This window comes from Camellia sinensis, chromosome 2, assembly GCF_055761805.1.
Source record: "Camellia sinensis isolate YWXY chromosome 2, ASM5576180v1, whole genome shotgun sequence".
NCBI classification, from domain to species: domain Eukaryota; kingdom Viridiplantae; phylum Streptophyta; class Magnoliopsida; order Ericales; family Theaceae; genus Camellia; species Camellia sinensis.
The window spans coordinates 23,584,823-23,597,819 of record NC_138962.1 but is presented as its reverse complement, the minus strand read 5'-3'; the positions used below and the strand labels follow the sequence as shown (position 1 = coordinate 23,597,819).

The window sequence follows — 12,997 nt, the reverse complement described above, 5'->3', positions numbered from 1 at the left end:
CCCTGCCTCCGTCCCCGCCTCACCTGAGGGTTGGGGAGATTCTGAGGAGATAGTCAGGGAATTACACCCAGGTCTTGGCCGGTTAATGGGACGGCCAATTTATATCCAGGTTGACCCTACCGACGTTCCACACCTATTATGGAGGCACAGCCTTGTCCATACACGCAGACGTTTTCTCGGACCATCTCGCGTCCTTGGCGTCGCCCCGGGTCATGACCGCCCGCATTATATTATAGGCCCTCTACCCCCAAAGTTTGCAGCCAGAAGGGGGAACGTGTACCCCGCGGATTACATTTTCACCACAATCCCAAATCCACTAGAGATCATTAATATGCAAAGTGTTGACTTCGAAAATGACCTTTCATATGTTGAGACACCTGTTTGGATTGTCGACCGAGTATTTGTGGGTCATATACGGTCTATCCCCATTTTCACGGTCCAGGTAGCATGGATGTGTTTTGGTGTAGTCCAGTTGGGATGGGAGTTTGAGCTTTTTATGCAGCACTATTTCCCCTGGTTTTTCGGCCCATCTGACCATCCACTCTAGATCTGGATAGTAGAAAATCTTTTGTATGCTGATCTTGATATGTTCTAATTCCCTTTTTGTTGACTTTTGCTTTTGTTTACCACAGGGATGGGACACCAACATATTCTGACTAATGTAATAGGAATTGTAAAATAAATAAATAAAAATGTGTAATGTTGGCAGTTTATATAAATATAAAGCGTACTACATGTTGTGCTACATATATATCTATGCTGCGTTGAAAATATAATACCTCGTCTATTACTTGTAGAATGGCTAATGGTAATGGAAGTGAGTCATCAGTTAGCGGTACGGAATTGATGGAAAGAGTAATGGAAAGAGCGGTTGCTAGTTTTCTACAAGCCTTGTAAGCTAACATCAACAATGGGACGCCGGGACGACAAGAAAGACCGGTTACCATAAAACAGTTCCAGGATCTGAAACCCACCACATTTACCGGCGGCCCAGACTCAATGGTAGCAGACGCTTGGGTTAAAGACATGGAAAAGATTTTTTGTGCCCTACCTTGCACCGAGAGGCAAAAGGTAACTTTCGCCACTTTCACTTTCAAAGACAATGCACAGGAATGGTGGCTTCTCGCTCTGGCCAAAGAGGAGATTACGACTTGGGCAAGATTCTTGGAAGTATTCTATGAAAAATACTTTCCAGATTCATTGCGGGAACAGAAGGCATCTGAATTCATACATCTGAAACAAGGAACCATGACAGTGGCCGAATATGAGAGCAAGTTCACACAACTTGCTCGGTTTGCAACATACGTCATCCCCACCGAAACTCGAAAAGCGAGGAAATTTGAAGCAGGATTGGATGCTGGAATTAAAGACCGGCTTGAAGTCTTGAAATTGGCAACCTATGCAGAAGTGGTAGACCGAGCGTACATAGCAGAAAAGGGAATTAAGGCCTCACGTTCTGGAGAACCAAACTACAATAAGCAGTTCTGGGAAGGAGATAACAGAAGACCCGGTGTTGCACCTCATAAAAAGGTGAACATGGGCACAACCAGCTCAGGCCACCAAGGTCCTACCAACCCGCGAGGTGGCACTATTCTAAATTGCCCCAGTTGTGGGAGGATTCATTGAGGGCAATGCCATCGGGACACGGGGGCATGTTTTAGATGCGGACAGTTTGGCCACTTGCTAGGGGATTGTCCAAAGATGGTTAACCCTACAGCCAACCCCTCTGACCCAGTCAGGAGAACCGCGGGACCGGGAGGAGAAAAGAATGATCAGAATCACCAAGGTCGGGCTTTCGCCTTGGTACCTGGAAAATCGGAAGTTACCGAAAATGTTGTGTTAGGTATACTTTCTGTCTGTGGTCTTTTAGCTCATGTCCTTATTGACTCTGGGTCAACTCATTCTTTTGTTGCACCACACTTTGCTGCCAAGTTGACATCAACACCCGAACCATTAGGATATACATTGTCTGTGTCTTTTCCTTCTGGTAAGTCTGCCTGTAGTACTGATGTGTACAAATCATGTGCTATATTCCTAAAAGGCAAAACCTTATATGTAGACTTGATTCCCCTCCGCATTGGAAACTTTGATGTAATCTTAGGTATGGATTGGCTAGCTGCCAACCACGCCTCTATCGATTGTAAAGCCAAAAAAGTCTCCCTCAAGTTACCAAACCAACCCGAAATTGACTTTGATGGGGCTAAAGTTTCTAACCCTTCCGGTATCATATCCTCCCTGGCGGCCCAACGACTTCTAAGCAAGGGTTGTGGTAGTTATATTTGTTATGTGGTTGATACACAAAAAGAGGCCCCTACCGTTGATGCAATTCCTGTAGTTCGAGAATTCCCGGATGTCTTTCTTGAAGATCTACCCGGTATTCCAGTTGATCGAGAAATCGAATTTACTATTGAAACCCAACCTGGCACACAGCCTATATCAAAAGCTCCTTATCGCATGTCGATGACAAAATTGAAAGAGCTGAAGACTCAACTCCAGGAACTCTTGGACAAAGGTTTCATTCGGCCTAGTACCTCACCCTGGGGAGCTCCGGTATTGTTCGTAAAGAAAAACGATGGCACGATGAGATTATGCATCGATTACCGGGAGCTGAACAAGGTCACCATCAAGAATCGATATCCTCTGCCGCGAATCGATGACTTATTTGATCAACTTCAAGGCGCGCAAGTATTTTCCAAAATTGACTTACGTTCTGGCTACCATCAGCTAAAAGTTAAAACGAAAAGCATTGAAAAGACTTCCTTCAGAACCCGTTATGGGCATTACGAGTTTCTCGTCATGCCTTTTGGCGTCACAAATGCCCCAGCAGCCTTCATGGACCTCATGAACAGAGTATTCAAACCCTATCTTAATGAGTTCGTCATCGTTTTCATTGACGACATCCTCATATACTCCAAGTCATCAGAAGCCCATGAGCAGCACTTGCGAATGGTCCTACAAACACTACGTGATCGTAAATTTTATGCCAAGTTAAAGAAATGCGAATTCTGGATCACTAGTGTACACTTTCTCGGTTACGTCATTAATAAAGATGGCATCTAGGTTGACCCCCAAAAAGTTGCAGCAATCGTGGACTGGCCGCGACCTACTAATGTGTCGGAAATCCGAAGTTTCTTGGGTCTAGCCAGTTATTATCGACGCTTCGTGCAAGATTTCTCAAAAATAGCATCGCCCTTGACCCAGCTAACTCAGAAGAACACACCCTTTGAGTGGACTAATAAACAGGAGCGTTGCTTTCAAGAACTAAAAGGTCGACTTATGTCAGCCCCTATACTGGCACTCCCCACCGGAGCGGATGGGTTCGTAATTTATAGTGATGCCTCATACAATGGGTTGGGTTGTGTTCTCATGTAAGACGGAAAGGTCATTGCTTATGTGTCACGACAATTGAAGATTCACGAGAAGAACTATCCGACGCACGATTTGGAATTGGCTGCGGTGATCTTTGCTCTCAAAATCTGGCGTTATTATCTCTACGGTACAACCTATGAAATTTATACTGACCACAAAAGGCTAAAATATCTATTCACACAGAAGGAACTGAATATGAGGCAACGACGGTGGTTGGAATTTATGAAAGACTATGATATAGAAATCCATCACCATCCGGGCAAAGCTAACGTGGTAATAGACGCACTGAGTCAAAAGTCAACAAGAAGCTTGGCATGCACCCTCGTTTCCCGCAAGGTCAATGGATTACTCGCCAACGTAACCATGGAGCCTGCATTGATTGGGGAAATTAAAGCGCGCCAATGGGAAGATAAACTCTTGAAGAAAAGGTACGAGGAACAAGGAAGCACGCCTGATCCTGATTTCATTATAAGCAATGGTATACTGAAATTTTGGAATCGAATTTGCATACCCGATATCCCGGAACTCAAGAAAAAGATACTGGAGGAAGCTCATAACTCAAGATTTGCAGTCCACCCTGGCAACACAAAGATGTATCATGATCTGAAGGAACATTACTGGTGGACCGGAATGAAAAAAGATATAGCAAACCATGTTTCTAAATGTCTGCATTGTTAGCAAGTTAAAGCAGAACATCAAAGACCGGCGGGGCTGCTGCAACCACTCCATATTCCTGAATGGAAATAGGAACACATTACTATGGACTTCGTGGTCGGGTTACCATAGTCTTTTTCAAAGAATGATGCAATATGGGTTATAGTAGACCGATTGACAAAGTCAGCGCACTTTCTACCAATCAAAATCATGTATCCTCTGAATAAGTTTTCCACTATATATATCAAAGAGATTATTCGGTTACATGGTATCCCAGTTTCAATCGTGTCTGACCGAGACCCTCGTTTCGTGTCTCACTTCTGGAATAAATTGCAAGAAGCTTTGGGAACTACACTGAAGTTCAGCACGGCCTATCATCCACAAACGGATGGGCAATCCGAAAGAACAATCCAGACATTGGAAGACATGTTACGTATATGCATGTTGGACCTCAAAGGTAACTGGGATGAGCACCTACCTTTAGTGGAATTCGCCGATAACAACAACTATCAAGCAAGCATTGGAATGGCACCGTACGAAGCTCTGTATGGAAGGAGATGTCGATCACCCCTGTGCTGAACAGAAGTCGGGGACAAGAAATTGTTAGGTCCTGAAATCGTGCAAATCGCAAGTGAGAAAATCCAACTCATCCAACAGCGGATTCATACTGCTCAGAGTCGCCAAAAAAGTTATGCGGACAGTTGGAGGCGAGACTTGGAATTTCAAGTAGGGGATCACATGTTTCTCAAAATCTCACCAACAAGAGGAGTGATCCGATTCGGAAAGCGCGGAAAGCTAAACCCACGTTACATCGGGCCATTCGAGATACTGAAAAGAATTGGTCCTGTAGCCTATCGCCTTGCACTACCTCCTGAGCTATCTAATATCCACAACGTGTTTCACGTTTCAATGCTCCGACGGTATCTCCGAGATCCAGGACATGTCATCGACTATGAGAACTTGGAAGTTCGAGAAGATCTCTCTTACGAAGAACAGCCAATGTAGATTCTCGATCGTCGTAATCAAGTTCTTCGAAACAAGACCATGCCGCTGGTAAAGGTATTATGGCGAAATCATCACATCGAAGAAGCCACGTGGGAAACAGAGAGTCAAATGCAAACCAAATACCCACACCTCTTCGAAAATTAAGGTACGTCGAGTTTGAGGACAAACTCCTATTCAGGAGGGGAGAAATGTGACACCCTAAATGTTTAATTAAATACTACATAAATATTTATAGTTATATATAATTATGGTTGTATGTGATGATAGACTATTAAATAAATGAATATATAAATTTAATTTGGCTTGGGTTATCAAATATAGGATTAATTAGGAATTATTATTATTAGGGACAAATTAACACATTATGGAATTATAATACTAGTTGGGTCAAACTATAGATAATAAATAATTAATTAACTTTATAATGATAAAATAAAAAATAATAATAATAAAATAAGATGTAATTTAATTTAAATTAGGAACATTGAAAAAGCTTAACATTAAAACAAATAAATAAATGAATAAAAAGAAAAGGGAAATGAGAATTGGTTAGCCCAGCAGCAGCTTATGGATTTTGGCCCAAAAGAAAAAGGAAAAAGAGGAAAAAGGCCCAAGTCTAAATACTTATCTCTAACAGATTCAATCTTATCTTACATCTGCAATTAAGAGCTCACCTTCTAGCCTCATTATAGCGTCCTGAGGAGGGGATACGTGGCACTCCATTGAAGCTCGGCTCACAGTATAAATAGGAGCAAGGTGATAAACTAATGAAGAAACGTAAGAATAAAGAGTGGAAGCCGAGAGAGAGAGAGAGACGTAAGTGAGAGTGAGGAGTTGATAGTAGGGAAGTTTTGGTAGTAAGTAAGGCTAAGGGTTATAATTAAGGTGAGTTATATTATACTTTGCTTTACCATCATATGTTTTACGAATGTTTTGAGTTACCATAACTTATTTTATACAAGTTATATTTATTAAGTTATATAAATAAAAGTTATATTTATAAATATTTCAGTTACGTGGGTTACTTCTAAACTCTATTTACTTAAAAAAGAAACCCATGGATATGTTTGTTTAAATTTTAGTATATATTTGACTGTAACCTTATAAACAATTATGTTTTGTAAGTATCACCACGGGAGTCCCACGCCTTAGGGGACTTAAATAACCACTGGCCCCTGTTTGACCACTTTGTGGTCCTCTGTTTGTCGTGGATCCATTGACCTCTATTTTGACTGTCACTTCTGTGACCTCTATTCTGTTCTGTTTTATACCATGGTCATGATTATTTATTTACATGATTTCTGTATTCTGCCACTTTAAATAAATTGTCATTTTAAATTAAAATATGTAAATATTTTAACCTAACTAATTATCCATGATTGTTTTGTATTTCCCTACTCTCTTGGCATAATATTTCTCACTCTGCTGTGTGCTTATAGCTGTTACCCCTTTCAGGTGACCAGATGTAAGGGAAATCCATAACCCTACAAAATGGAACCTACATATGGACTGATGATGAATCACTATTTTACCTTTCTCTTTTTTATATTTTTGCTTCCTTTTGTCTCTATTCGGGGCTGGTCACTGAATAAGAAAATAACGAAAACCCTAGAAATGTATTTCTTTTTTTTAAATAGTAAAATGTAGTAAAATTTCTGTTTAATTATTTTTATTTTCGCTTGCGCAACTTAATTTGCTTCGAATAAGAATAAGTTAGTAAGTCACAATTCCAACTCTAAGCCCCTGGGGTTGGGTCGTGACAGAATTAGAACGAGGTGTCCCTCGCTTAGTCATCAATTATAAACCATTAAATAAAGTTTCAGAATGGATTCGATATCCTATTCCTAATAAAAAAGATTTGATTAAAAAACTTATTCAAGCTGTTATTTTTAGTAAATTTGATTTAAAAATTGATTTTTGGCAGATACAAATTCATCCTCAAGATAGATATAAAACTGCTTTTACTACATCTTTTGGTCACTATGAATGGAATGTCATGCCATTTGGGTTAAAAAACGCTCCTAGAGAATTTCAAAATATAATGAATGATATTTTCAATCCATTTAGTCATTTTTCCATAGTTTATATAGATGATATTCTTATTTTTTCAAAATCAATTAGTGAACGCTGGAAACATCGTACTGCATTCTTTTATACCATTAAGAGTCATGGTCTAGTCATTTCTGCTCCTAAGATTAGATTGTTTCAAACCAAAGTCAGATTTTTAGGTTATGATATTCACCAGAATACTATTTTACCTATTAGTCGTTCCATTGAATTTGCGTCTAAATTCCCTGATGAAATCTTAGATAAAACTCAACTACAACGTTTTTTAGGATCGCTGAATTATATTGCTGAATTTTACAAAGACCTTAGGAAAACTTGTCAACCCCTGTTTGATCGGTTAAAAGACAATCATCCTCCTTGGTCTTCTACTCATACTACTATTGTTAAATAGGTTAAACAATATGTCAAGTCTCTTCCTTGTCTTGGTATTCCTACTGAAAATTCATTCAAAATTATCCAAACTGATGCCTCTGATATCGGTTATGGCGGCATCCTTCTCCAGCAAATTACTCCTCAGTCATCTGAACAAATTGTTCGTTATCATTCTGGTGTCTGGAATAAAGCACAAAAGAATTATAGTACTATTAAAAAAGAAATTTTATCTACTGTTTTATGTATCAGTAAATTTCAAGATGATATTTTAAATCAATAATTTTTACTTCGTGTTAATTGCAAATCTGCTAAATATGTTTTAGAAAAAGATGTTCAAAATCTTGCTAGTAAGCAAATTTTTGCCCGTTCGCAATCTATTTTAAGTATTTTCGATTTTACTATTGAATATATACCTGGTTGTCAAAATTTCATTCCTGATTTCCTTACCCGGGAATTTTTACAGGGGGGATAGGGATGGCCACTCCATTTATTGCTTACCATAAAACCCAAATTACCCATTACCGTGATCTAATTCACCAAACTGCTCATCGCATTGCCCAGTTAAAATTAGCCAGAAAAACTACTAAACGTGCTCAATACATTCAGTACCACCAAATTCAAGCACGTCGCCATTTACTTGCTGATTATTACAACTGTTTGAATTTTCATCAAACTTATTTAGATCTCCTTAGTGGTTGCTAATTTTTATTGCTAACCTTTATTTCTTTTCAAACAGATATCTCGCCCAAGGCCCCCTTCTAAAGCCTTGGTCCCAACTAGTCAACCTTTTATTCCTCCTTTGGAGTTAGTCACCCAATACCATCCTATTGAAATGATTAACCGTTACCAAGTTCTTGGTAATATTCCTCAACCCAGTTTCACATCTGCTTTGGCCACTGACCCTTTTGCCTCATCCAGCCAAGCAGTTACTCCATACCCTCCTAATCCTATTAAAACTGCTCGATCTGATTATGTTGACTCAACAACTACTAATCTCTTTTTCAAAGAACCTAGTCATCCAAAGAGTCAATCTGTTAATGATCTGATTAAAACTTATTTCCCTCCTGGATGGCATTTTGTTCCTCTCCATCTAGAGAAAACAATCACCTTCTATAAAGACATCCTGCTCAACCATCATTCAATTGTGATTAAACCCATTTATGATCGTACTTACACTAGTAAAGTGGTTTACCATTCACTTTATATTCACAATTTTGTTTCCTTAATTGAATGGGGTTCTACTTATCAATTTCGAGATTTACCTAATCACTCCCTTCAATATAATTATTATGATTATATTGATGCCTAGTTCAAAGTCCTCCTATATTAAAATGAAACATTTAGTCACTCCTGGTTTCTTCAATTTGATGAAAAGTTTAAGTCAGAATTACTTACTTGGTTTCTGAGATGGTGGACCCATTATGGTGACATTCCAGACATCTTCCCATCAGTAATTTTGGATCAAGTCAATTACTTCTCCACTGTTTTCTCATTTACTCCACAGCAAAGAGAATCCCCTCAATTGCTTATTTTTATATCCAAATATAAAATCCCTTGGATATTCAAATGGCAATATGGTATTTCTGGTAAAGTGATTCAGCGGCTACATAAGGTTAAATGGTGGGATAACTTCAAGATTCAACGAATTGATGAAATTGTTCAAACTGAGTTCCCGATTAACATTCATGCTCCTACACCTGCCATGGTTAAAGCTCAGCAGATCCCAACTACTCCAGTCACTCAAGGAAGCCAACTTCTTCCAGTCAATCTTGGAAGCCCATCATCCAGTTCTTCCAAGCCCAAGTCATCCAAATCAAAGATTAAATCCAAGTCAGCAAAGCCCAGTTCTGACCAGCCCAAGTCAAAGGATAAATCCAAATCAAAGATTAAGCCCAAGTCCAAGTCATCCAAAGATGAGCTCCTCCAAATGGCTCGTCTACTCATGGCCCAAGCCAAGTCAGACTCGGATAATAGCAATTCAGAAGATGGTTCAGACAGTTCAAGCTCTTCTGAAGGTTCAACTACCTAAAATCCATATGGACCCGAGTTCCAAGATGCTCAGGACCAATATGCTTAACTCAGTCATTGGATTCTATATAGCTATAATTATCAGCTTCAATCAATACTCGTCTTTTGAGAAAAGCTGCTGGTATATATGAATAGTAAAAAAGTCAACTTTACTGTTCACTATTCATCAAAAAGTCAACATTACTATTCATCATTCATCATTCATCATCCCACCGACAAATTCAACACAGTAAAAGATTTAGTCACTCACCGAAAGCAGCAGACAACTCCCATGTGCTTCTGATGCTCCTTTCAAGTCAAGACTATTCACTCACAAGACTCATAGTATTCACTCACAAGGCTAACAGTGGTCTTTTTTTATTATAAAAGGGCCTCTTCAGTCAAGAATAAGGCAGAGTTAGAAAAAATTGAGAGCATTCATTCCTCAAGAGAAAAACCTATCTCTGTAATTTTCTTTTCAAGTTCGTTTTCAAGTTATGTATTTTGAAGAATTGTTTATTTCTCTCCATTAAACAATTGTAAGTTTTATTATTAATGTTTATTTAAACTGTTTTCTTTTAGTATTATATTTCAGTTTTAGTTTAGCTTATTAATAGTATTATTAGTGTTGTTTCCTTCTTCATGTTCTTTATATAAAAAGTAAACAATTTGTGAAAAAATACTTTAAAAAATTAATAAATACATAAAAATACAAAAAATGTACTGAATTCTTATATTTTTTTATATTTTTGGTATTTAGTGAATTTTTAAAAGATTTTTTTACAATTTTTTTACTTTTTAGGTGTATTTATGTTAGTTGTGTCTAAAAAGTAAAAAAAAATGCTTAAAATATTTAAAAAATTCAATAAAAACAAAAAAACACGAAAAATAAAAAGTAAAATTTTCTGAGAAGTGTTTTCTGAAAAATGAAAACAATCAAGCTAATTTGGTTTGAATTACCAGAAATCTAGAGCACTCAAACCTACCACGCTATACCTAGCACTACAACCTTAAGGATAGTCGTAAGAATAGTCGTTAAAAAGTTATCTCTATATCTCAAGAGTTTTAGAATTAACTCTGTCCCAAAAGGTAAAAAATTTGTTGTAAAAAGCATTTAGAAATTAATTTCTATCGTCATAAGGATAGTCGTTAAAAAGTTATCTCAAATAATAAAAAAAAAGGGCTTTTAGCAACAAAATTTTGAAAATATCGCTAATAAATACATTTTTAGGGACAAAATAATTTGGTCTCAAAAAAAAATTTAACAAAATTTGATTCCAAAAAAATAATAACTCATCACTAAATGCCCAATTTTGTTACTAAAACATAATAACGACAACTTTAGTAACAAAAGAAACTTGCTTTGTGCATTTTTTACAAGTTAAAAATTTATAATTTAAATGTAGAAGCTAAAGCATTCTCTCCCTCAATATCCCAATGATTAACTTTTTTTCAATTTCATCATGTTATTTTTGTCATATAATTTGTAAACTACCAAATACTCAATACAAATATAGACCCATAACATAAAAAACCATAAGTTGCACCAAAGTGGCATGTTTTATGAGTTTTAGACTTCATACCTTTGTATTATACTAATTTTTAGAAACAAAAAAAAAAATTATATATTTTAAAAATTATTCTTAAATAAAATCTTCAAAGCATATCCAAAAATAAATTTGATTTATACATTTTTTTAAAAAATATTTTTTCTAAATATATAGTATTGTTGATTGCTCCGAAAATCTAACATGTCACCACATATATGGTTGTGTAGTGACCTTTAATGTGGACCACCAAATGAGAGAACAAAACTAGGCCATATTCAGAGAGAGAGAGAGAGAGAGAGCACCAAAAGGGGTTCAAAGAAAGGGGATAATTGAATGAACAAGAGCAAGTTTAGAAAGGGTTGTGGATATGTGTCTCTCACACATACAAATCCAATAACATGAATGGTCCACAAGCATGTATTTTTTGTCAACCGAACCACCTTTATTGTACCCCAAAAATTGCTTCTGACTTATGGTGACCTCTTATCCCCCATTTCTCTTCAATCTAACCATTAACTCTGTTTTCCTTTTTCCCATTTACAAACCTCTTATATAAACCTTCACCATTACCATCTTCTCCTCCTCAGCTCTCTCTCTCTCTCCCTCTCTCTCAACCAATATGGAGAAAGGAACTGGAAACATGAGGACTTTTGACATGGATACACTCAAGACGAACCTTCCTCAGAAGTAAGATCATTATTGTGAATTTTCCTTAGTTACATTCATTTCAGTTTTCAAACCATAAGTCGTTCCAAGTAACAAAATGATTGTATTTGTTGTACGTAAATGGTATGTAACCCAACAAAAAAAAAAAAAAAATCAGAAAGCTACCCATAACTTAAAATTTCTTTGGTCGTTTTCTAGTTTTTTTTTTCTAAATGCGTATTGTTTAATTACATTTATAGTTGACTTTTTGTTCTGTACACTTGTATATTTCAAAAACTTATTTTGAACAAAAGTGAAATACGGCCAAAGAAGATTGTTGACCACTGAAAGTGGTGGTTGGAGGTGGTGGTCAGAGGAACAATGGTCAAAGATGGGGGATGGACAGTGTGGTGGAGGGAGTAGAATAGGAAAGAAGGAATAAAAATTTATTTTCAAATCAAATGAAAATAAACAATAAACGAATTTTTGTTTTTAAAAATTTTTGTTTATGTTTTGTTGTTTCAGCAAGAGGGGATTATCGAGATATTATTCAGGGAAAGCAAGATCATTTGCGTGTATAATGGCTGAGGTTCGATGCTTAGAGGATCTGAAGAAACAAGAACATACCAAGAAAAGAAAGAAGCACTCTGACAGACAAGGCATGCAAGTTCCACCCTTGTCCTGTCGTCGAGTGGCTAGTAGCACCCAATGTGCTTCCCCTATTGTTGGAGTCTAAATTACTAAAATTGGAGTCCCAAACCGGAGACTTTTTTTTTATTTTATTTTTTCTTTTTAATTTTTGGATAAGGAGGAAACCCTGATCCTAGCTTCAATGAGATCGAGAGGAAAAATGAGAAAATCCTCTATGCTTCTTGAATTTTACCTTTTTTTCATGTTGTTTTTGTTTTCCATGAATTTTCTATGAGTTTGTTGTGTATACGATTTGAAGTTAGAAATATAAGTATTTTGGGATTGTTAGGTCTCAAAACTGATAACATGGCAAATATATAAAATGGAACAACCATTTTTGCCTACTCGCAATCAAATTTGCCAATAGTACTATCAATTTAAGGTGGTTATCTCCGGTGGTTGATGACTGGGGGTGGTTAGACATGATGAGAGTTCATTCAGGGCCAAGGGAGATGGTTGGCAGAGGAAGCCATCGGAGATGGTAGCCGATAGTGATGAATAACAGATGATGGTCAAAAAAGGTGGGAGAAGGAGGGAAAAAGATAAATAAGTATATCAATTTTTGAATTTACAACTTTTTGAAAATAAAAACAAAAACTAAACAGGTTTTTATTTACAGTTTAAACAAAAAATTATAA

General features: G+C 37.1%; 1 protein-coding gene and 1 long non-coding RNA gene across 2 annotated transcripts; both read left to right on the top strand.

Moving 5' to 3' along the window:
* Positions 1-999: 999 nt before the first annotated feature.
* Positions 1,000-1,626, top strand: LOC145812146 (uncharacterized). The gene has a single exon (XM_082907590.1). The coding sequence runs from the start codon at positions 1,000-1,002 to the stop codon at positions 1,624-1,626; it is 627 nt and encodes a 208-aa protein (XP_082763716.1).
* Positions 1,627-11,439: 9,813 nt separating this feature from the next.
* On the top strand, positions 11,440-12,657 carry LOC145819920 (uncharacterized). Its single transcript, XR_014360690.1, has 2 exons — positions 11,440-11,711; positions 12,195-12,657. It is a non-coding gene; the product is annotated as an uncharacterized LOC145819920 (long non-coding RNA).
* Positions 12,658-12,997: the final 340 nt, after the last annotated feature.

What these genes read in the sequence shown, in the direction of transcription:
- LOC145812146 (XM_082907590.1), top strand. Translation starts at nt 1,000, where the DNA reads ATGGTAGCAGACGCTTGGGTTAAAGACATGGAAAAGATTTTTTGTGCC.